This window comes from Rhizomucor pusillus (genome assembly GCF_041956525.1).
Source record: "Rhizomucor pusillus strain CBS 183.67 unplaced genomic scaffold VTP01scaffold_2, whole genome shotgun sequence".
Lineage (NCBI taxonomy): Eukaryota > Fungi > Mucoromycota > Mucoromycetes > Mucorales > Lichtheimiaceae > Rhizomucor > Rhizomucor pusillus.
In genome coordinates, this window is record NW_027192144.1 from 104,783 (window position 1) to 127,338 (window position 22,556).

Sequence of the window (22,556 nt, forward strand, 5' to 3'; positions counted from 1 at the left end):
TAATATCCTGTGTACTCCGCGGCTTTGAAAAAACTCGCCACCTTCCTTCACTAAGCTGTCCATCATGATCTCAGACCATTGTTCCATAGTTAACAAAGTCAAATGCATCTTTCCCCCGCATTATGTCTCTATGCCTCATTTTGTTGTAGTTTCCTTCTAGCCTGCAAACCAAACTATCAGCAATCCGCTTAGAAAAATCTCCAAGTCGTGAAGCAAGCAACTATGCATTTTGCGCGAGAGAGGTATATGAACCGCGTCTATCCCTTCACTGTCCGAATGGAATGCTATCCTTCCTGTACACAATTGTATCCTTGACCATGGCTTGGGTGTAAAGCTGTCTTGTGTAAGACTCGATGCTACTTTGCATGAAAAGGTTATATTTGCTTAGCATCGAAGGTGGAGGGACCTTGCATTGATTCCTTGGTTGCAGTGGCAAAAGTTGGATCATTCTTCAGCCAATATATATCGTGAACATGCAAATATGGAACGTGATTGTTGAAGAGAATACTGACTATAATCATCTGCAGAGTAATAGTATGAATGTTGTATGAACGTATGAACGTATGAACGTATGGATTTAAAGACATGCTATATCAACTATGAATGCAAATCTATACGATAGGGAAACGCATTTTGATTCATTAATGAATAGTCATCTTGATATGTTATCAGTGCGGTGGTACCAAAGACCGTTAGAGTCTGATATTATCTTTCCATGGCTTACATATAATCGCGAGAGCTGTTAACGTTCGCGTTCTGCTGTTGCTAATCGGCGATATTCGAATCATCAGACCGTCCCATTACCAAGGAGCTAAAAAACAACATTCGGGCTACTCTCAGATGCTCTTGTTATTTATTGTTTCTCCAGTTCCTTGGTATATGCTACCGGTTGTGAGAATACGACTACGGCTCGACATATCATGGCTGCATACGAGCTGCCTTAAGAAAAGGTTGCTCTTCTGATTGATTGCCGGAAGCACGATACTTATCGATTTCTTCTTTTCAGATTTACAGGTTATCAAGAAATACTCCAGAAGATCGTCGAGTTCTGCTGGCCACTTGGGCAACGCAGCTTTGACTATGCAGAATTCTTCAGCCGATAACTCCAGATCCAAACATGGAATTTTAATGTTATAGTCGAACTTATCCAATGTAATTTTTAAAACATGTAGAAGTCTCTAAATCGCGAGCTACAGCCAGCGACCGGCGATGCACACAAGTTTCACATCAAATATTGGATTTTGGGAGGAGCACATTTCTTTGATTTTCCTCTAGTCTGACAGAAGCGCACTCCTTTTAAGTTCCTTCATGTCAAATCCTGCCCTGGCAAGCTCCAGGAAGCGCATTGAGCGCCTAGAAAGTAACATTCGAAGCTACAGTCTTCCCAAAGAATCCACTCCCTCGGAAGGCGATCAACCAAAGTACGTGAAATTCATTTCATACGTTTTTGACACTCTGATCACCTTAACATATTGTTTGAAACAGCTCCACTCTCTTCCTGTCACTGCTGCAGTCGAGACTCAATTGGATCAACTCTGTGCTGGTAAAATATCGCCTTGAGAGCTCTCAGCTTCCGAAACGTACGAAGAAATGGGCAAATATGCGTCTGTTATGCGAATGCACCGTGCGATTGGGAATCCACGACTTTCCAAAGACAAGCATCTACGACGCAGTTCGTCTTGACAAATGGGAGGATCTAGCAAAAGCGGTCGACATTGCACTCGATGCAGACGCTACCAACATAGAGACTGCCACAAATGGAAGCTTGCCACCAATGCGTATGAACGAACTCGTCTTTCGAGATATTGTATTGGAGTTTAAGGAAGCTCCCGGAGAACGGTATTATTTACCAAAAGAAATGATTGTGGAAATCAAACCGAAAGGCGAACATCAGGAACGATGCGATGTAAGTATGGCCGACGACATCAAGCAAAACGATACCTGAAAGCGAATTATAAATCTAGATACTGGGTTCATTCCTTCTACCGTTGGATCCAGAGACGATCGATGATTACTTTTTGGACCCGAAAGCCAAATTAGCACGCTATGGTTCATTTTCAACCTTCCCACAAATCAGAGAATACGCAGCAAAACATTCGCCGTCAGACACCGTTGTGGGCGATGAATCACCAGCTAAAGTATACCAGCCTGCAAATATAATGCTTCTTGATTTGATGGCACCCATGCTCCCACATATTTTATCGATCGTTCAGCCTTTGGAAAACGTCCGAGAAAAAATGAAAAGAAAGGTATTTATATGTAGCTTCTTTCTTGATTTCTGGGGTAGTTACTGAATTGTTTCCTATCGAAAGATGAAGCCTATACCCGAGAGATCATACCTAAAATATTACGGAAGAGTCGACAACCACGTTGAAGAGCTATTACAGAAGGCTACTACAGTTCCCGAATTAATTACAACACCTGTGGCAGCTGAAAAGAAACGCAATGAATTATTGAACGCTGTGAGACTTGGTAAACGACCACGCACCGACGAAGAGTCTGGTAAGCAATCAATATTTCTTGCATCGCATTTTATTCTATGTAATGCGAGTATCTAACTGTATGAACATAGCTCCTAAGGCTCCTAAAAGTAGAATTGTTAACCCAAAAGACGACGGTTTCAGAAAATGCACATATTGCAGCACGAAGCACACGGCAATGTGGAGACCTGGTCCCGAAGGCACCGGTACTCTTTGCAATGGATGTGGAATATTGTGGGCTCGTGGTCAGATATTGAAGGGCGCACCGGTTATTAGCAAAGAAGAAGAGAAGAAACGTATGAAGGAACAGTTACAAAGAGAAAAAGAGTTGGAAGAGGAACGAGAACGTCAAGAACAAGAACGCGAGAGAGAGTTAGAACAAAAGAAAGCAGCAGAAGCGGCTCGAAAAGCCGATAGCCAGCGTACAGTATCATCACAATCTTCATTATCGTCGCGGTCATCATCATCACTGTCAAGGCTGGATCCAAACGGCGCGAGTTCCACGATTGGGATTGTTGCAGCACAGCTTCTTCAACAGCAACATAATCAGCAGCTTCATTTACAGATACAGAACCAGGAGCAACCAAAGTTTCTTTGCTTTTATAAAGAACAGCAATACAGGATGCAGTTACAGAAACAAGCAAAAGTTACTGCGTCCAACGGCACGTCTCCTGCAAACACAGTTGCAGCGGCGGCGGCGAATCCTAACGGTATCGCTCTTCCAACATTATCTATTGATTTTGGATCGTCGCTTGGGTTCGTTCATCCAGATTGCAGCGTATCACTTGTCGAAAATAAGCTTTCAGTTCGGTTGACGAAGGATACCAAGACTGCTCGCTTCGAGATAAACAAGCAATATCTACAAGACACCAAATTCAAAATAACCCAACAGGAGGGTCCGCTTGGCCGTGAAATTCTGATTCTCTCATGCGTCTTGTCCGGAGGAGACAAAATCCACTACTTTGACACAGACCTGCTGGTGCCCAACGATCCAGAACGTGGCATGTCTATAAAGTTTTTAGAAAAGGTCGATGACCACGGCGGCGCTGTGGTCCAAAGGATTCTGGAACGCTGGCTCAAGACGCCTGTTCGGGCAAAGTAATCAGGAGATGTTAATACTTGTATTCGTTACCCATCAAAACAGAGGAAGTTCTTTCAAAATGGCTGATCCTGTTTCTGAAAAAGATAAAAAAGAGATGATGATGGTGTAATCTTTATTTAAGGATGTTATGAAATGATCTAATTGATAAGGGAACACGGTGCTCACTCGACCTAAGACACGAGTCTCTGTTCAACTTCCATTCGGTCGAGCATGCCATTAGATGATGGTTCTAAGCATTACTGAAGGGAACGCTACGTGTTTTCTGCATTAGGAGACGGATAAACACTGGTGAACCTTTTATGCATATAGATGCCTTGGCATGGCATATTTTCCCCAAATACAGCAATACTAAGAAGAACGCCCTGCCATCAGGGATCTTCATGATATTCTTTGACAGTTTCCAAACCTGCTGCTTGGTACCTTTTGAGCAAAGTTATACAAAGGGTAGCAACTTTATGTAAGAGTATACAAATTACAAGCTAAGACGTGGATCTTTTCTTTGAAGGTTCTTCATTTTCATCTAAAACTGATGGTGCTTTTCTCTTCGTACCGCGCATTGCAGGCATGCCCGTCAGCATGAAAGGCTTTTTCATGGGAAGTATACGTCGAGTGGTATTGGCAGGCTTTGGATTGCCTTTCAGTGCTCGTGTTAATGCTTCTTTGAACTTGTCGGTATAGTCGGAATCGGCGCTATTTGCTTTCTTTTGCTTCGTACGCTCTGTACGTGCAGCAGTACCTACTGGTTTGGTATCACGGGGAGGTTGCGAGGAGGATGCTGATTGAGTGAGGGTTTTTGTTGTACTCGAGAATGCTGATCCAGCAACGCCACTTGTTGGGTGTGAAGACGTTGGTCCATGGCTAACGTTTGTTGTGCGCGAGAGTCTTGGATCGGTCAGGATTGTCGCTGTGCTTGAGGATTTCGATCCAGCAATAACTTTTGTTGAGCTTGAAGATGTTGATTCAACAACGATCTTTGTTGCGTTCGAGAACGATGGTTCAGTAACGACTTTTGTTACGTTCGAGAACATTGCTTCGGTAACGGCTTCCGCTGCTTTGGACGTTGCTGGTTCAGCGGTAACTTCCGCTACGATTGGTTCAGTCGCGGCTGTTGTATTATTTGAGGATATTGGTTTGGCGACGGCTTTTGTTGCGTATGAAGTCTTGGATGACGGACGAGGAGAAGAAATCGATGATACGGGTTTGTTTATGAAATTGGCGGCAGACAAACTGGAAGGTCGAACTGGGAGACGTACAGGAAGTCGTGCTAAAAGCTGCGGATCACTGTGTCTAGCAGGAGATTTTATTGCGACTCGCTTTTGTAGGCTGGGCTGTGCGGCGGAACGCGAGACGGTGGGTCTCATGGATAGGTTAGTAGAAGGTGTCGGGCGCGTAGTAGCGCGTGCGCGGTTCATAAGTCGAGATCGAGATGGAATAGTTGGTCGTGACTGAACGTTCAAGTATTTCTTGATATCATCAGGAAGTGTGTTTTCGAATCTTTAAATTTGCAATGTGCAAGTTAATTATTATATATGGCTGAAATGTTGCAAAAGGGACTTACTTGGAAGCTGCATCGAGCATCTTTTGCTTGTATGCATTGAAGCAGGCACGAATTTTAGCACGAACATCCGGTGACGGATCCATAGCCGCTGTGCGGATAGCATTTTCAATGTGTGTAATATAAGGTTGCAAATCTTCCGCAGAGTTTGCCAAAATAACGCGTTCCAAACATGCAGCAACATTCTCGCGAACTGATTTGCTTGGTTCTTGACGGCTATTCAAGACTCGGGAGAGGCGTAAGATGACTTTGGGCATCTTTGCGTTATCAATTAGTGTTGTAAAACAATCAAGATATTGAGCAAGGGACGTTTTGTTAGTCCTGGCGAAAAGTCGGATCAAAGTTGGTGTGAACAAATCTTGCAGCAGCTCATAGTCGCGTTGCATAGCTTGGGAGAGCCCCTTTAGCATATCAGTTGTGATACGCAGTAGCTTAGTACGTTCGGTACTGAGCTATAAAGTGTGTAGGAAAATGAGCTTTGGTTCAGCATCTTCATGCTTATATGCAAATAGACGTACCGAAGCGATAATGGGTCTCTGCAACTGTTTGATATGATCAACAAAACCTTCGTATTCATGAGCCTTGTCTTCCAAAGCCCATGTCTTGATGTTAGTCAATGCGATTCCAAACAGCTCCCAAGTTTGGTCGTTTTCAGTGTTTTTAGTGAGGAAATGAAGCACACGCTTCATTTCTCGATCTAGCGCGGTTTTCGAAGAAATCTACGAATATGGTTTGCATGGCGCGTTCAGATTCAAAGAAGCAAGGAATACTTACTCTGATTGGAGTCTTGGGATATTTCTCCATGGCATCGGCTGTCTGTGAGTGCAAAGTAATCTCAAGCGGAAGAAAGGGTGCCTTTTTTTGCTTCTGCAGATTGCATTTTGGCTGCACTTCAAAAAGTTCGCTACCGATTCTCATCTCCCAAACTCATTGATATCTCTCCTCCATAGAATGTACCCCAATTACAAGTATCTTGCCAAAGCTATGTTGTGCTATAGAGTATTTAAAATAAAAGCTTCCTGAATTATTGTGCTTGTATGCTTGCAAATTTTCAAGATATTCAGTCCTCGCTCAATCTTACGATTGTACGTAAGTAGTCAAACAGTTTCCAATAAAGCCGATAATTTTCATTCAGGCGACTGGGCCCCTTTCCTGCATCCGTCTTGTGAGCGTTGTGAATCTTCACTTTGGTTTTCACGTGGACGGGTCCCTCTACAATGTAATCGCACTTCGTTGACCTCGAGTTTCTTCCAAAAATAGTCTGTGGTCCATTAGTTGCACACTGGAGGGAGGTCTGGCTCCGGCTGTCGACCATGCGGATGTAGTAGGGAGTTTCGTGTCGTTTCCTACAAGTTACAGTTGCTCTAGATTTTCAGCACGTAAGGGTTGGATGTTTCAACAAGGAAAATGTATATGAGAAGGTTTTGATGGTTTGAACTTGAGGTCGATGTTTGCGTTTTTGATTTTTTTGATCGTTGACGTTTAGCTTTTAGTCTCTTGACACTAGCTGGTAAGATTCATCGCGTGTAATCTTGGCCTGTATTGATACTGATCTTGCTTCTTTGTCAATGCTGTAAGTTCCCCTGTCGCAATTTGCTCTTTATTCAATCTTTGAATAAACTTCTAACTCTGCCATGTTATTTCTTGATCCAAATCGGTACGATATTTGTCTTCTTCGCTATAGTTTCAGACATGATGTCTTTTATCTTCTCGATAGACCATTCATTATGTGCACATGTCGCGTAAGAAATAGCAAAGTAATTTAGGAAGGATGGTCATTGAATTGCTACGTGGCGTCAGTAACCTTCTTGGTCTTATGGAAAAATTGAAAACGTTATTTGATCCACAATTGATTGAAAATGCATCGCCATCGGAATCCATGGATCACTACGAGAGACGGCTTGGATATATTTGCAGAGAGATGCTAAAGTATGTCCTGGTGATTGGCGACAAGCGATACGACATGCTGGAGATTGAAGTATACTTGACAGCACCAAAACATGGACATCCAGATCCATACTGCCATGGTCATCCGCTACAGAAGAAGCCTGGAGCTTGGGTAAACAATAACATAGCAAATGCAATGTTAGATGATACTGATATGAAACTTGCAAGTTTTTTCACCACGTTGCAATGTCCAAAGGATTTCGTGGAGGATCCAGAAAAGGTGTAGATATTACGCTCGGAAACAAGGAGAAGGATAGCGCAGGTGGTGTCTTGATACGAGCTATACTAGATCAAGACTCAGGGAAGATTATTGAAGGACCAAGCCTTGTGGTGGACGAGATCCTGTCAACGTTGCGATATAAAAGCATCAAGGAACTTGTGGAAACACGGTGGAAAGAGCGTACTGGATGGTGCTGGGACATCGAGAGTGGTTTCTACCTAGAACCGCGACATATTGATGTGGAAAATAACAACGGAAAAAAGCAAAGACGTCCAACGAAAAGGCAAAAGATACTCGACTACAATGGCGACGAGCACGCTGTTCATGCTTCTAGTCGTGTAGGCCTGGGGCTTACAAACAGAGAACCATCCATAGAAACGAGGCTTCTCTTTGTAGGTAGACCTTACCGATTCGTTGTCAAACCGTGGCTGCTGAAGAAAGGCAGAGTCTGGACAATATTTGGCATGCTTGAAGAATCCATGTCTACAGCGGAAATAGCGCGTCTGACTGGAGCCAAACCAAGCTTCATCCAAAGATGTAAAGAGGAATACGATGCAGGACAGAAGGAAGCTATAATCACTATTCGGAAATGTCTAAAGGACAAAGATATACTAGCAGGAGGCGCCGATTGGAAAGTACGAGTTATGAGCGCGATCAGATGGTGGGAACAACAACAAAAACAAGGAATATGTGTAGAAATTCCAAAGCTTTGATTGGGATATGGTACGGATATCACGTATATCTCATTTGTCAGTAAAGAATTCCTCTACGACACCGCTTTGGCTATATGATTTGACAGCTTCAGGTTTGTCACATTTAGCTGACGGCGGTAGAGGATCCAGAGCTACGGTCGAGATTTTCAATGCATCTCTCAAGCCTTGATTCTCCATGGCAAGTTGGGCGAGTTGGGTGGTATAGTTATCTGTATCATCTTGGTTGTATGCTTCTCGCAGAAGTGCTCCCAATCGATGTAAATGTTGCCGCAATGTAATATTTTCGATCATCAATTCTGCTGTAGTACTCTGCATGAAAACTCCGGATGAGATTACAACGCACAGTAGCATTCTTCTTTTCTGGCTGACCTTTTCTGCATCCAACAAGGCCTCAAATTCCCTTCGTAGCTGCACATGACCTTCTGAAGAGGATATCTATAGAAAAGTTTCATCAGCGCAACAAACATCGATCGATGTCGTCGTAAAATCTGCTTGCCGTGTGATCTCTAAGTTTTGTAGCGACGTGTTCTAATGCTACTTCGTATTCTTTCACAAGTTTCTGCAGATCTTTACAATGTATTTCCAGCTGCCGATTTTCTTGTAGCACTTCCTCGTGCTCTTTTAATAGGTTTGCATATTTTGCCTGGATGCTATCCTCTGAGAAATCTTCGGCTTTAAGCAACAACTGTTCTCCCGTTGCAGTCGAGGATTGCTCTTTGGCGAAGGTTTTAAGATAGTATTCGAGATATATTCCTTTCACATCGCCTAGCTTACCGCGTTCAAGGGCGCTGTTGGCAGTCCTTTGCTATATGCCGACTTTTAACACTCAAAGGCCATTCTAAACGACAGCAATGACAATACCTTGAGCTCGACTAGCTGCGATTTTATTCCGGAAGCCAAAGCTTGATTTGATTGCTGCTGCACAGCAAGATCATTTGTGAGCTTCAGTACCCGTTGAAATACATCATCGGTCATCTTGGAAAAGGGAGAAATATGTCGGATATCATGCCAAAAACCATCTGGAATTACCAAATCCGGTGCGTAACTTGCTTTCCGTTTCGCCCTCGAGCTTTCCCTCAGTCTTTCAGGAGTTTGACAGCTTCCCGAATGACAATGGACGATCAAGGTAGACAGGTTACAGAGTATAGACAAGGCCATGCAACAAAGCTGACAAAGCTGTCCCCGCAGTCAACTGCCCAATATGTGAACAGACCGTACCTGCTTCACAGATCAATGCTCACATTGATGCCAACTGTCCACCTGTAACAAAGAATGCTGCAGCAAATCCTCTCAAGGCGCAGCAAAGTCGTCTGAGCTTATCAGGCAGCATCGAACCACCCGAGAAACATCCTGCAAACACGAATGATAAGAGTCCTACTCAGGTGCATAGTAATATCGTATATATTAGACTAAGTCATAAACTGAACTAAGTACCATTAGCCGCAGCGTATGGCACCATTGTTTATATCAGCAAGCAAAAGTTCAACCACTGGTCATGTTTCAGCTTCAAATTCTCCAGGATCGTCCACTATGAAACGACCAGCAAACGAGCAGCTACAGAAAGCACCACATAGTGATCAGATCAGTTCACCGGTGGCCAAGCGACCGAGGCAGGATCTTGCGCTTGAATCTATGCCTTTGGCAGCAAAAGGTGAGGTAATATATGATATTTTATGAGAACTAGTTACCTAAAAGGTGGACATCAAGTACGCCCATCATCGTTGTCCGAGTTCGTTGGTCAAGAAGAGCTTTTGGGAGAGAAAGGTGTTTTAAAAGCACTAATGCAATATGATCGAATACCGTCGATGATTTTGTGGGGTCCTCCTGGATGTGGAAAAACGACAATTGCACGTATCATTTCTAAAACAACGAAATCACGGTTCATAGAATTAAGCGCTACGAGTCACGGTGCATCTGATGTGAAGAAAGCATTCGATGAGGCGAGGGGCCATCTCAGTCTGACTGGACAAAAAACAATTATATTCATTGATGAAATTCACAGATTCACAAAAGCGCAGCAAGATCTATTTTTGCCATATGTAGAGCAAGGGACCATACATCTCATTGGTGCGACTACTGAAAATCCTAGGTAATTGGATTATCAGTCTCTTTTTCCGCAAAGGTTATCAGCGACTAATCTAAGCAAACTGTTACTGATACCTACTAGTTTCAAGGTCAATTCTGCGCTGTTATCGCGTTGCAGAGTATTCGTGCTGAAAAGACTTTCGGAAGATCAGCTTGTCGATATTCTTTCACGAGCTCTGCTGCATTGGCGATGTGAAGGCCAACAACAAAAGGAACACAAGCCTGAAGAAGAGGAAGCTCTTCGATATTTAGCAAACTTCAGCGATGGTGATGGTAAGTTAAAATGGGAAATGAGTAGAAATAGAGAGCACGAGTCAGTAACGATCCTTTCCAGCAAGGAATGCCTTGAATACTTTGGAAGTTGCCTTGAGCGTATTACCATCAAAGGACGCAACGCTGCAGGTAGAAACTGTTAAAGGTACATATCTTTTCATTTCTATAACTATGATGCCACCAATGACACTTGTAAATAGGTGCATTTCAGAAATCGCACTTGTTATATGATCGCAACGGAGAAGAGCATTACAATATCATTAGTGCTTTGCATAAAAGTATCCGGGGAAGGTAACAGTTTCCATTGCTTGCAAAGCGGACGAGTATTATAGTACTTAACACTGTACAGCGATGCCGATGCAGCTCTGTATTGGTTAGGCCGCATGTTGGAGGCAGGAGAGGATCCACTCTACGTAGCTAGACGCTTGGTTCGATGTGCAAGTGAGGACATCGGTCTCGCTGACAATTCTGCTTTGCCGCTGGTATGAAAAGTTTATCCATTTATGCAACATTTCATCATGCATATACACAATTATCTTTCTGCTTTCTAGGCAGTTTCTGCTTATCAAGCCTGTGAAAGGATAGGCATGCCTGAATGCGATACAATCTTAGCACATCTAGTCACATATCTGGCAGAAACGAAAAAAAGTGTTCGAACATACAAAGCATACAATCTTGTAAGTCAATGGAACAAACCTACTACGGAGCCCTCGATCCCCGACGACCCAGACTAATATAACTGATGCATGTTGTTTCGCTGTTAGGTGAAGGAAACGATTCGGCAGGAACCAAACTATCCTGTACCGTTGCATATTCGAAATGCTCCCACAAAATTGATGAAGGTTTGTGACAACGATGATCTGGGTACATTAGCTCGCTAACAACAATGCAGGATGTTGGATATGGAAAAGGTTACAAGTATAATCCAGATTACGATGAACCGGTGGATCAGACATATCTCCCTGACGAGTTAAAAACGCGTAAATTTCTCGATCAAGATAGAAAGTAATAACTATTCTTGCGCCAGCCGTTTAAGATGCTCCACTCGCTGCTGTATCGTTTGCACTGCCATGGTCCACACTTCCAATTCGGTCTGTTCGGTTGCAATCGAAGCTCGAAAGGGAATGCTCCTATTCGCACCTGGTGGTGTACTATCTGCCTTTGCGAGATATTGCGCATTGCTGCGTAGAGAAAGTTGGATGTCCTATATGTAAAGATAACAAAGGAAAACTCAATTGTGGCTCTTATTTGTCAAGCGAAAGAAAAGGGATTACCCACGTTAACAAGTGAAAAATAGCGTGCTGCTAGCTCTCGAAAATTACTGGAGCGTTTTTGAATGGATTCTTCTGATTCATTGTCGTCCACGCCAGCCAGCAGTCCTATTGCATCGCCGGCCGTTTCCACTAGATGCACCAATTTCTAGATAATTCAGATCGTGAGATACGTGTCACGGTAAAGGTTAGCAAATGACGTGTACCTGTTCGATTTCATGTAGCTCTCGGATTCGAAGTGTGCTCTCTGCGAGATATTGCGCATCGTCAACAGTGGAGCTGCTTTCTTGGTTGCTCATGACATTAGTTCACACAGAAAGAGGAGCTCCCGTCCTGAGAGTCCTAAAACGTGTCATGTTTAAATTAACCTCAGAACTTTCTGCACCTAGCTGAGATTACTGCTTATTCCTTTCATCCATCATAAGCGTCTAATTGTAAGTACAATGTAGCGAACATTATTACTGGTATGGTTTTTTTATTTAACTATGTTGTGCAATACTTTTTTTGATAAAATTTTCGCGCTACTTGGGACAACGTTTTGCGCTATTGAGAATATACTTTGCGGCCTGATGAAAAGAATTCACGTTAATGACCCATGCTGAGTATGCTTTACAATGTCTCCACACATAAGTATGTTACATGCCGCAAGCATAGTCTCCAAGCACAAAGCCGCCCCGAAGCAGCATCAACGCGAGAATTGATGAGTCATAGGCTCATGTTGTACTATTTCGTTCTGCTGCTTACCTCTCCTGAACTAAAAAATGTAAGCATGCGTTTACAGAGTTTCTATCCAGTGTATACTTACGAAATCACTCCGAAGAGCGAAGTGAGGTAATGTCCGCGGTTTCACGGATGCCATTCCGGCAACTTGAGCTTTTACATGGTTAGCAATCAGAACTCGAATTCAAGCCTTAAAAACGTGCTTACCGGTGCGGAAGGTAGGTGACTTTGTATTCAACATTTGCAAGGCTGAAACTTTTTTGGAAAGGAACATTGATTGGGATAGGTACGCCTCGCAATTATCCATCTACATCCGGTACCTTTGAGCCTCTTGCAATCGACAGTTTCCTTGGAATATCTGATCTTATACAAAATCTCCGAGGATGTAACTGAGAACTGGCTATGAACGGATAGATGATAAAAGCAAGCCTTCATTTACCATCGTAAATCCCTTGAATTACAGGATTTTTCCTCGCCGTTTGCGCTAATGTGGAAAAACTTCTAAGTGTTTCTATTTTGCGCCCGTGATTTTGCATCAGTGTTCTTGAGCTGTGGTTTTGCGTTGATGATTAAGTGTGTCTTTCTTCAATCTTCGGTGTCGCCTGGTTCGTGAAATTGCTCTTTGATTCCAAGAAATACGCTTGATATCTTCTAAAAAAAACGAGCAAGTATAGACGCTGGAGGCTTAAGCATATCAGATGTTTTTTCAGCAACAGTCGCTGAAAAATTGGACAGTTTGTGTCTGGTTCCTCGCATCTTGTGCTTGATAATAAAAAGTGCATGATGGTGGATCTTGCCAGTATTCTTCTACTCTTTTCCGGTTATGCGTAGAAGACGAACCGCCGACGATGAGCAAGGCAAAACAGAGCGCCAGTTACTGTACCAATGCCTGTGTATCAAACAGAGGCGGAAAAGGTAGGCTGGAGCAAAGTGATGATGTTCAGCTGAGCCAAAGCGGAACATAACCTTGAGAAAGCGCAGGAATCAATGCTTAAACTGATCATCGAAAGCATTAAAACTATCAAGGAAAGCAAAAAGTCGCTGATAAGGTCAAGCACCTTACTCGTGGCATGTGGCCTCTCGTCGATAAGCTCAGTAAAGTGGCAGACAGTGTAATGCAAGAATCTCTGGAGGAGAGTAATGTGGATCGCCCAAGCCAACTATTACACCGGGAAATGCCTTGATGGTACTCCCACACATGTTTGCGAGTTTGCATTTTCTGGCGGTAATTGCTAAAAAAAGGCACAGTGGTGTAATTCCTGCAGCAATAGATGTACTCAAATTCTCTTCAATGGCGGATGTGGGAGCAGTGCCAAGATGGAGACCTGAGGAATATACTGTACTGCGTCTTATATTTGCAGTCACAACAGTCATAAATATGCCTCTATCAATAATATTGCATTTTTGTTTTCAGCGAAGCGGGGCTATGGCCAAATGGATAAGGCGCCTGACTACGAATCAGGAGATTCCAGGTTCGACCCCTGGTAGCCTCGTCGATTACAGAGTTATTATCATCAGTTGATGGTTCTAACATTTTGCTTTTATAGTCTATTTTCTCTGAGCAACCTTTTGTCGTAACGCCAAAGGATTGCGGTACGAACCCACGGAGAAGAAATAAGGGTTACAAGGAAAAAGGGCCACGAAGAGAGGAGAAGATGATGATTCTTTATCCTTTTGTTCGAAGGATATTTATTTATTTCGGCTATATGATAATAAAGGAATGGTCTAGTGAATACAGCAACTCTGTGTCATGGAGATAGTATTGAAAAGGGTACAAGGTATCGAGGTTGCGGTGAACGAGGTCGAAAAGGAAAGGCGGCAAAAGGGACAGAATAAGGAAGCCGGCGAAGTTCGTGCACGACACTTTTTTTGTGGAAAGGAACAGGCCTTTCAATTTATTGTCCGTATATGCAAAGGAAGAAAGATGACGCAAACGAAAAGAACGGATAAGATAAACGAAAAGCGAACGGGATAAGAAGGAAAAATCAGGTAAAATAGGAAAAAAGGTATCTCTATTTTCAATTGTCATATTATTACTTTTCATCATCCAAAACAGCAACATACCAAAAAGTGCATGAAGCAGTGGCAGTTGAGAAAAAGCGTCGTTACTCAAAGGTGAACAACCAGCACCACAGAAAATTACTTGTGAATCTCAGTACGAATTAGCTGGTCATCTATTGGAACTAGAGATAATGTAAGGTTATCACAGAGAAGGAAAAAAAGAAAATAAGGGTCACCCTTTTGCTTTGGAAAAAGATTATATTATACTACAATTATAAATGTTTTTAACAAGCTGTGTGTAATGGGGTATGATTCCATTGCAAACGTAATAAATATAATAGCTGCTCTTTTGCTTGTTGCTGCTAACATGACAGTTGGAGAATCGATATCGTTGCATCCATTGATAGATGTATCAAAAAGGGACAAAATAGTATGTATAAAGTCAGCGAGAATCAAGTAAAGTGGCATTTTCCTTTGTCAACATCTAACAGGATCCGCTGAAAACTGTTAGTTAGTAATGGATGAGTATCTGCAATGCATTTTTTGTCAGTATCAGAGCAGGAAACCATTTGTTTACTGTGTAAAAATTGAACCTGTCCAATGCCAAGATAGCTGGTAATTAAGGTACCTATCTTATGATATCAATAGAGGGAGGAGATAAGATGCAAGGTAACGCCAAGAAGATTCTGTCAATCCTAGCGTTGGTCACATCATCCACAACATTACAGTTGATCTTTATATGTACCTCCGACTGTGCTTCCCCAAACGGATAGCCATGTGCTGAGAGCCTAGCATCTGTTACTCGCACGTACCAGAGAAGAGAGGTCCCGTTATCCGCTTTATAAAAAGGAAAGTGGGCATTAACACCAGGAAATTTATTCCTCGACAATAAAGGGAGATGTGCGTTACATACAGAGGGACTGACGTGAGAAACAAAACAGCTTCACCGAGGAACATCTTCTGCTCACTATCAGCCTCAACTCCGTGGTATCCCCCAAGTCCGTCAACTTCGACTGTGAGCCTGCACCATTTATGAAAACCCTGCTACTAACCACGAAATCCAGGTCGCAAAGTAGGAGATGATGCTGGCTTGATCGTGCCGCCCAGAAATTTCGTAAATATAGTATCAAGTTGAGATCACTAAACATCTATGCTTGACTTTCGTAACCTTCCGACAGACGATGATCGTAAGAATGTGTACTTTGTGGATCCAGATGCAACCCCGGCAGACGTGTGGCAAATTGTTGCACTGGATGAATTGAGTCTGTCCAGATAGCGCTGGGCAGCAAGGGTATTCATGTGTTCGCTTGTGTTCATCTCTGATATGGATCTACACTTGTTGGGACGATTATACATGCGCACCACGCGCTTCGTGTAGCTCGTGCTGTACGCACGCATTGGACAAAGCTGACGAACTGCTCGCGGCATATGCCGCAGAATTGAAGTTGACGGTGTAGCAGAAGCACGGAGGTTACTTGCTGGCCGTACCCCGGGCTGCTAAATTGCGTGTTGCCAACTACGAGGGCTACTGCGTCCTTGACTTCCTTGAGGCTTAATATAGTCTTTGCACGGCCACTCGTGGAGAGTATGCGACCTTTTGCCAACTGAGGCGCCTCTCCGATGCCAGATGACATAGTACGCCCTACCTTTTAGCCTGGACATTACGTAATTTAATCAGCTGTAGTAAAGGGCCGCCCATGGCCATCCCAAATACCTTTGCTTACCTCCATGATCATAGCATTTGCTCCGTCTATAATAGTTCTTCCCTGTCACTTAGAAATTGTCCAGCGGGTTCATTCGGTCCTCTAATAGCTGACGGCCGCCTATTAACTGTCATCAATCTGTATTTACCGCCGACAACACGGCAGCTCGATCATCCTTGGTTATTACAACAGTCTGTAATCTCCCAGAGTTTGAAAATAGCCTTTATGGGCCAACGATAGACATTTCTTCGTATAAGTTCTTGCAAATTTTCGGCACATACGCCACATCTCGACACTTCGCCTAGACAATTATGACCCTATTTAAAGCTTAAACGATCCTTTGTAAGCTTTATCAGCATCTTACCTCTATCAGTATTGTCTTGACTTCGCTGACAAGCGTGCGAACTTAACTAGACTTCTATCCTGCCCTCTGTTACTTGCGTCTCCATTATAGTGTATCATATGAAATTTACTCTCAGACAAGATGCTTAGAGACTACACGCAGAGTTATTGCCTCAGAGTTCCAGGGGTCTTTGCACTTTTCATTGTCAGTACAATACTTGCACAAAATTCTCCTATTGAGTTGAGACCTATATGACTCTCATCGAGTAGGAGCTTACTGTTTTCTCCATATTTTATTAAGCTGTTGCAGTTGTTGGGTGCTCTTCTAGCTCAGTACGGTCAACTATGATACAATTGTTAAGGAAATCAACGAATAGCAGAGAACCGGTCCTTCCCTTTGTTCAAGAGGCAATATTTATACTGCATTGGATCCGTTGCGGCTGGTCAAGGTTCTACTGGAAAGCGCTCGTGGTCGCCAATGCTTGCAAACTCTTTCTGCATATTGCTAAATGCTGCGGCTATATCCTTCGCTATAAGACAAGCTCTCTGCGAACTTTTCTTTCTTTCCGTGTGTTGGTTCTATCCGTGAGCATGGAATATGCAAGAAAAGCGGGAAACTCGGGGAATTCTAACCGTTAATTCATGATTCTCGACAGCCAAGACAAGCGGCAATGTGGAGGCTATAGGGGAGATTATCTACTAGTTACTGTACATGTGCTGATTCTGTACAGGATTTCTTCTTTAAGTCAACGGACGTCTTACATGTATCCATAGTTTTCGATCTTGATATCGTTAATCTTTCCATGCTTCAGTTTTCCTTTTCTTAAATGCCATTCATTATTATGATAATTCAATAGAAAAGCAATAAAATGGAGGTAAAAATATGTTGTAAGAATGCAAAACAGGTCTAAAAGCAGAAGAGCACAATAAATAATTGGTATACTATTCGAAATGAAGGTTCTGTAAAGATAGAAATAGATCAATTGGAGGATACGTGATGCATTTTGATGAGCACTTTGGCTGGCTTGAAGCGTTCGGAAGCGTCACATTTGTCGAGATCGAGTTCCGTCGGAAGACTTATCCTCACAGACGGTCTGCCTGCAGTTTTCCTCATGTCGATAGTGAAATTATTATTTGGTTGCCGTGTTTCGCATTGTTGTGCTGTGACGCGGAATCCACGCACCTTTCCCTTCTCGATTATCTGGCATGTCCAGCCATTCTCTGTTGCTTCTTCTGAATCTCTTGCTGTCAAATATGTTTTCGGACGAATTCTATGCGATAGTCCATAGTCAACTGACATACAATCACCATCGATACTCTCGACAACTTCGTTCCCTGAACCGTTTTCGAGTTCTCGTTCGCGTAGCTGCTCCAATAATTTTGTTATTTTCTTATGTCGAAATACTTTGCGTTCCCACTTTGGACCATGCTTTGGATGACTAGATAAGCCATTGAGATACCATCGTACGATTTTGTGGACGTGAAATTTGCTTCGGAAAAGGATATATGCGCGTAGATCATCAACCGTCAATGGGAACCCATCTTCAGCATCAGCACCTGCAAGTCCATGCTCATTCTTTAGGTAATTTTTAAAAGATGCTAGATTTCGTCGGTGAGTGGGTAGAATGGAATGTTGTTCTCCCATGACAATCGGAGGCAAGTGGTAGAGCAGAAAAGTGAAAACGTGCTGGAGTGCGGTCCGCCTGGTTGGAACGGACGACAATTATTGATTCAGCATTTTTATTGTTGCTTCAGACCAATATCCTTCTCGATGAGCTGAGCAGCTATCGGGTGGTAGAATTTGCGATGCTTGAGATATGTTTCCTTTGCTAACTCAGCGCCGTTCTTTGCCTTGTGCAAAAGGCGGTATAATGGTCTCACAAACTTCATACGACCCTGTTCTGTGATAAACTCGACAACGTGTGGGTAGATAGGCTCATAGCTGGCCATGACACACAGTTGTTGCCAACGGAATCGAACATCGGCATTGCGGATGGGTGTCATCTTGTACAATTCATCCATTTTCGCCAATAAATGATGAGGCAGAGGTTCAGTATCAGTTAAGCGTTCCAAAAAGACAACTATAATAAGCAAATTGTCAGTATACTAGTCAACACTCGTATATCGAATTTGGCATCCACACGTACTCTTTTGAGTAGCACTCATTTGCTCAACATCCTTGGGAGAAAATCCATCAAAGTCGTTAGTGTGTCGGGCCTCATCCCATCTCTTGGCCAGCTCATAGCAGACATCAGCGAGGGTCGTGTCGAATTGCGGGTCAACCGGAGGCATGCCTTTACCATTGATCCAGGTATCAAAATCGATAGTATTCAGCTTATCTACCATAGCCTGACCGTGATGCTTCTCCATATATTCGTACAAGAAATCTTTCCACATTTCGGTGGTGATGGATTGAGATGCGAACTTTTCGACATATGCCTTCATAAATGGCTCGAAAATTTCAGGACCACCAACGGTCTTTTCAATGTGATAAAGCAAGTTGTATCCCTTTTCTAGAAAGCCGATTCTATTAGCTCCTCGTGGACAATCGCTTGGGAAATAAAGTGTTCCATTTATACTAACCATATGGAATAGAGCTGAAGTAGTCATCAGGATCAACACCGCTGCTGAGATCGGGCTTCAAGACCGTAGCAGGGGAATCTGCGCCGAATAACTCAACACTTTCGCGCAATGCCTTCCATCCTATACACAAAGACACTCATTAGCTGGTTGCTTACAGCAGTGGACCCGACAAAACATTTACTCACCAATGATGGAGCTAAATTGTCTCTCGGCTTCTCCGTGCAAGCGACCAGCGATCTTGCGTTCGACAAAAACAGTCCAGCCTTCGTTCAACCAAAAGTGTTCCTAAATTGATCGCTAAGTCATATGCTCGATACAGGCCAAGAAAATGAAGCAGATCATTACCCAGTTTTGCGTAGTAAGCAAGTTACCCATCCAACTATGCGAGGCTTCATGAGCAACAACATCCACAGCGCTGCGGTCACCGGAAAGAAGAGTTGGTGTAACAAATGACAAGCAAGGGTTCTGTAAAGGGTTGCAGAAAAAATATGCTTAGAAAGGAGAAAAAAAATTTGGCATCGGATAATTATTTACCTCCATACCGCCGTAGGGGAATGAAGGCGGCAACACCAACAGATCATATCGTCCCCATTCATAAGGTGTCAACAAATCTTCCCCAATCTTTACAAACTTTTCTGTATCCTATAGATCGACAATCAGGTGCAATTCATTGTAAACCCTTGCACTCGTGACCGCACCTCAAACTCCCAAGCTGCAGCGTCGACGACTTCAGGTTCGCACCATACAGTGCTGCGGGGGCCGATCTCACGGCCCTCAAGGTTGCCCGCGGCGATAGCAATCAAGTAACTGGGCATGCGTGTCTTTTGAACAAAGTTGTATCTGGAAAGTCCATTGTCCAATGTCTCGACGTTTGTCTGCAAAGCGGACATGAGCACACGAAGGGGCGAAACAACAGTTGCAGAGTAGGTCAATTTGTTGCTAGGAGAATCTTGGCAAGGGACAAAGGATCGAGCATGGATCTGTTCAGGACATTGTCAGAATGTTCTTATCGTTGCATCATTGTAAAGACATTATTACCGGCTGGCATTGAGAGAAGAGATAAGGGTGCTTTTTGCCGACGGTTTGTCTAAATAAAGCATATCAGATGTGAGCTCTGTATATCCCTGCTTCTTCTTACTTACTCGGGTTCGAGGAATTGGATGGCGGTGCAGTTTTCAGTGGTGGAATAAACAACTTTGACCTGGAACTTGGTGCCTTCAGCAACCGGTCCTGGGAAGTTAACGGTCAATGCGGATCCAAGATTCGGGTGGCGTTCAGCAACTTGGAACTGAAACAAAGAATTCAGTTTTTGCTACACTTTGCACGACGCGTCGAGGACTTTTTTCTTACCTCAATAGGATTATCGTTGAGAAAAACGCTTTGGATATCAAGGTAACTCGTGTCCAGCACGACCTTGTGCACATTACGTGCGGTGGCGATCATGTCCAAGATGACATGGCCTGCAATGTTGCGTTTCTCAAAGGAAACAGTCCAGTCCAAGTGCAAATGAGTCGTCTTGACTTCGGCAACGTTGGAAAGTGAGCTAGGATCAGAGACAGTCATCGTTTAGCGAGCTCAAGCAGAAAACGCGAAGGAAACAAGTCAGAGGGCCCGTTGTCGTGGGAAACTTAATGGACCGCCACTCCTTATCGAGAAAAAAAATGTTGGCAAACTGATAACAGTCAGCTCCGTTTCAAAAGTACATACAGTGTTTATGTTTCGGGTGCATATACATTGCCGGCTCGGAAAGCTTCTCTACAGTACAGAATAGCCAGTAATGGTAAACCTATAAGCATGCCGACCCAGAAAATGACGTTGCCAATCATTGAATGACTGCGAATCCAGGGATGCCGTCCGATAACTATAAGCGGCAGCTGCCCCATTTGCAATACAAAAAGAAACATGCGGATTTTGCGCGTTACTATCACCAAGACCAGCTCGTGAAGGCACGACGAAAGCAGAAACGTGACAAACGTGGCGTTCGCTTTGGACAGACTGTATGATTCGATGGATTCCGCATAGACATGACGAAGCAGCCAATGATGCACAGGCTTGTTCCATTTACGTGCGAACTCATCGTAGGTTACACTATATAATTGCATAATTTAGTATTCACTAGCCTTTTGTTGTCATCACGTAATATTCCCAAGCGACCCCACCTGTTCCACCAGTCATCATAGAAATTTCGGTCTGCAAACCTTCACATTCAATAAGATATCGCGCGTCAACATACAGAAAACCTTTACATCGATAGTTACCTGCTAAGTTCCGCAAAAGCGTTCAATATGCACTCGAAAATGATGTAGAAAATGAACAGATAGTTGGTCATGAACGGAAATAGTAACTCGACGATGACACGTGCGTCGGACATGTCCGGATTATAAAGCGTCGGTAAGATGTATCTTTCAGTTGTTACATATAAGAGCAGGAATGTTCCCAATGTAGCTACAGTCTTTTCAAAAATGTACCATGGCCTTATCCTAGAAATGCATAGTCATAAGCTAGTGCTCAAGTCTCGAATGTCCCTGTTAAGTATCTCACCGGTCGGTACGAGGGTATTCTAGAGCATAGATCAAGCTTGGCACAAGCAGATAATCCAGATAGTTTGCTAGTGTCACATTGTTTGGAAAACGTGTATTGCCATGTTGTAGTTCTTCTTCCAGAAACTCCCTTTCCGCTTCCATATTTTTCAAGTCGGGATCATCTTCAATATTTTTGGCGATCTGCTTTGGAATCTGGTCCTTTAATGTCTTGAGACGCCAATATTTCACTGACAAGTCGCCATTGAGCGAGGTATATGAGTGCATTTTCATCATCATAACAATTGTATGCAGAGTGAAGAATCCAGATTGTACCCATGGCCAGTCCCTGCGACTAACATGTTAGAGAAGCCTGATCGTTATCAAAAATGTATCCACATACGCAACTTTACCTCCAAAATGTCCAATAAATATTCAAAAATAGAAACACAGTTTGGCACATGTGTTGCAGAATTACACCGACTGGATCATATGGCAGGATGCCCCAAACAAACAGCTTTGAGAATAAAACACTGAAAACGGTTGTTGCAACCATCGTCATATCAGAGATTAAAAGCGCCAGGCTGTCCTTGGAGAAGAGTCGAAAAAAACCAAGACTGATGATGACACCTTCCTGCTCATAGCAACGAATGGCTGTTTGAATTACATAAAATGCCATGGCAATCCAAAAAAGTGTGTAGAACCCCCGAAATGTATCATTCGAAGTCTCCGGGTTCGATATGTCGAATTTTGACATTCGTGCTTTGAACAATAATCGTCGTTTTTTTTTGAGTTGGTGACCAAATGGTGGCGTAGAAGCTGTCTTTTTCATGACAGGACGTGCTTGCAAAACTGCTTCCTCGGAGGCGGCTGTCGCTACGTCCGAAGTATCGTCAGAGATCGTCCGACTACCTTGTCCAGAGGCAGTCTTCAGCATTGCAGATTTAAAGAGTGAAGGAGAATGTGACATGATTGGGATGTAAGGAGGAGAAACAGACGTGAGCTCCTGAACCTGCGCTGAAGCACGGTGGTCATGCATTAC

At 43.3% G+C, this 22,556-nt stretch overlaps 11 protein-coding genes and 1 non-coding gene across 12 annotated transcripts; 4 read left to right on the top strand and 8 right to left on the bottom strand.

Annotated features, from left to right (window-relative positions):
- Positions 1 to 1,308: 1,308 nt before the first annotated feature.
- On the top strand, positions 1,309 to 3,582 carry VTP01DRAFT_4091 (uncharacterized protein; the record flags this gene model as incomplete). Its single annotated transcript, XM_069382735.1, has 5 exons — positions 1,309 to 1,421; positions 1,486 to 1,906; positions 1,965 to 2,249; positions 2,313 to 2,502; positions 2,573 to 3,582. The coding sequence occupies 5 exons, from the start codon at positions 1,309 to 1,311 to the stop codon at positions 3,580 to 3,582; spliced, it is 2,019 nt and encodes a 672-aa protein (XP_069243506.1).
- A 479-nt stretch (positions 3,583 to 4,061) lies between these two features.
- VTP01DRAFT_4092 (uncharacterized protein) lies at positions 4,062 to 6,055 on the bottom strand (the record flags this gene model as incomplete). Its single annotated transcript, XM_069382736.1, has 4 exons — positions 4,062 to 5,076; positions 5,141 to 5,589; positions 5,656 to 5,856; positions 5,912 to 6,055. 4 exons carry the CDS (start codon positions 6,053 to 6,055, stop codon positions 4,062 to 4,064), a joined length of 1,809 nt encoding a protein of 602 aa, XP_069243507.1.
- An 853-nt stretch (positions 6,056 to 6,908) lies between these two features.
- On the top strand, positions 6,909 to 8,017 carry VTP01DRAFT_4093 (uncharacterized protein; the record flags this gene model as incomplete). Its single annotated transcript, XM_069382737.1, has 2 exons — positions 6,909 to 7,196; positions 7,253 to 8,017. The coding sequence occupies 2 exons, from the start codon at positions 6,909 to 6,911 to the stop codon at positions 8,015 to 8,017; spliced, it is 1,053 nt and encodes a 350-aa protein (XP_069243508.1).
- Positions 8,018 to 8,047: 30 nt separating this feature from the next.
- VTP01DRAFT_4094 (uncharacterized protein) lies at positions 8,048 to 8,992 on the bottom strand (the record flags this gene model as incomplete). Its single annotated transcript, XM_069382738.1, has 5 exons — positions 8,048 to 8,326; positions 8,387 to 8,452; positions 8,514 to 8,731; positions 8,792 to 8,822; positions 8,879 to 8,992. The coding sequence occupies 5 exons, from the start codon at positions 8,990 to 8,992 to the stop codon at positions 8,048 to 8,050; spliced, it is 708 nt and encodes a 235-aa protein (XP_069243509.1).
- Positions 8,993 to 9,124: 132 nt separating this feature from the next.
- On the top strand, positions 9,125 to 11,384 carry VTP01DRAFT_4095 (uncharacterized protein; the record flags this gene model as incomplete). The annotated part of the gene is made up of 11 exons (XM_069382739.1): positions 9,125 to 9,143; positions 9,206 to 9,399; positions 9,458 to 9,668; positions 9,725 to 10,106; positions 10,185 to 10,375; positions 10,437 to 10,520; positions 10,576 to 10,666; positions 10,725 to 10,857; positions 10,927 to 11,052; positions 11,140 to 11,217; positions 11,268 to 11,384. 11 exons carry the CDS (start codon positions 9,125 to 9,127, stop codon positions 11,382 to 11,384), a joined length of 1,626 nt encoding a protein of 541 aa, XP_069243510.1.
- Positions 11,385 to 11,387: 3 nt separating this feature from the next.
- On the bottom strand, positions 11,388 to 11,945 carry VTP01DRAFT_4096 (uncharacterized protein; the record flags this gene model as incomplete). Its single annotated transcript, XM_069382740.1, has 3 exons — positions 11,388 to 11,579; positions 11,654 to 11,794; positions 11,853 to 11,945. 3 exons carry the CDS (start codon positions 11,943 to 11,945, stop codon positions 11,388 to 11,390), a joined length of 426 nt encoding a protein of 141 aa, XP_069243511.1.
- Positions 11,946 to 12,331: 386 nt separating this feature from the next.
- VTP01DRAFT_4097 (uncharacterized protein) lies at positions 12,332 to 12,640 on the bottom strand (the record flags this gene model as incomplete). Its single annotated transcript, XM_069382741.1, has 3 exons — positions 12,332 to 12,400; positions 12,452 to 12,519; positions 12,574 to 12,640. The coding sequence occupies 3 exons, from the start codon at positions 12,638 to 12,640 to the stop codon at positions 12,332 to 12,334; spliced, it is 204 nt and encodes a 67-aa protein (XP_069243512.1).
- A 1,146-nt stretch (positions 12,641 to 13,786) lies between these two features.
- Positions 13,787 to 13,859, top strand: VTP01DRAFT_t9. Its single transcript has one exon. It is a non-coding gene; the product is annotated as a tRNA-Arg (tRNA).
- Positions 13,860 to 15,507: 1,648 nt separating this feature from the next.
- VTP01DRAFT_4098 (uncharacterized protein) lies at positions 15,508 to 16,103 on the bottom strand (the record flags this gene model as incomplete). The annotated part of the gene is made up of 3 exons (XM_069382742.1): positions 15,508 to 15,686; positions 15,758 to 16,013; positions 16,092 to 16,103. 3 exons carry the CDS (start codon positions 16,101 to 16,103, stop codon positions 15,508 to 15,510), a joined length of 447 nt encoding a protein of 148 aa, XP_069243513.1.
- A 1,288-nt stretch (positions 16,104 to 17,391) lies between these two features.
- VTP01DRAFT_4099 (uncharacterized protein) lies at positions 17,392 to 18,057 on the bottom strand (the record flags this gene model as incomplete). Its single annotated transcript, XM_069382743.1, has 1 exon — positions 17,392 to 18,057. One exon carries the CDS (start codon positions 18,055 to 18,057, stop codon positions 17,392 to 17,394), a length of 666 nt encoding a protein of 221 aa, XP_069243514.1.
- Positions 18,058 to 18,152: 95 nt separating this feature from the next.
- On the bottom strand, positions 18,153 to 20,558 carry VTP01DRAFT_4100 (uncharacterized protein; the record flags this gene model as incomplete). The annotated part of the gene is made up of 10 exons (XM_069382746.1): positions 18,153 to 18,493; positions 18,560 to 18,925; positions 18,996 to 19,115; positions 19,181 to 19,280; positions 19,341 to 19,460; positions 19,530 to 19,637; positions 19,694 to 19,975; positions 20,034 to 20,082; positions 20,138 to 20,283; positions 20,346 to 20,558. The coding sequence occupies 10 exons, from the start codon at positions 20,556 to 20,558 to the stop codon at positions 18,153 to 18,155; spliced, it is 1,845 nt and encodes a 614-aa protein (XP_069243515.1).
- A 149-nt stretch (positions 20,559 to 20,707) lies between these two features.
- Positions 20,708 to 22,553, bottom strand: VTP01DRAFT_4101 (uncharacterized protein; the record flags this gene model as incomplete). Its single annotated transcript, XM_069382747.1, has 5 exons — positions 20,708 to 21,083; positions 21,155 to 21,193; positions 21,254 to 21,475; positions 21,537 to 21,863; positions 21,928 to 22,553. 5 exons carry the CDS (start codon positions 22,551 to 22,553, stop codon positions 20,708 to 20,710), a joined length of 1,590 nt encoding a protein of 529 aa, XP_069243516.1.
- Between the last annotated feature and the right edge of the window lie 3 nt (positions 22,554 to 22,556).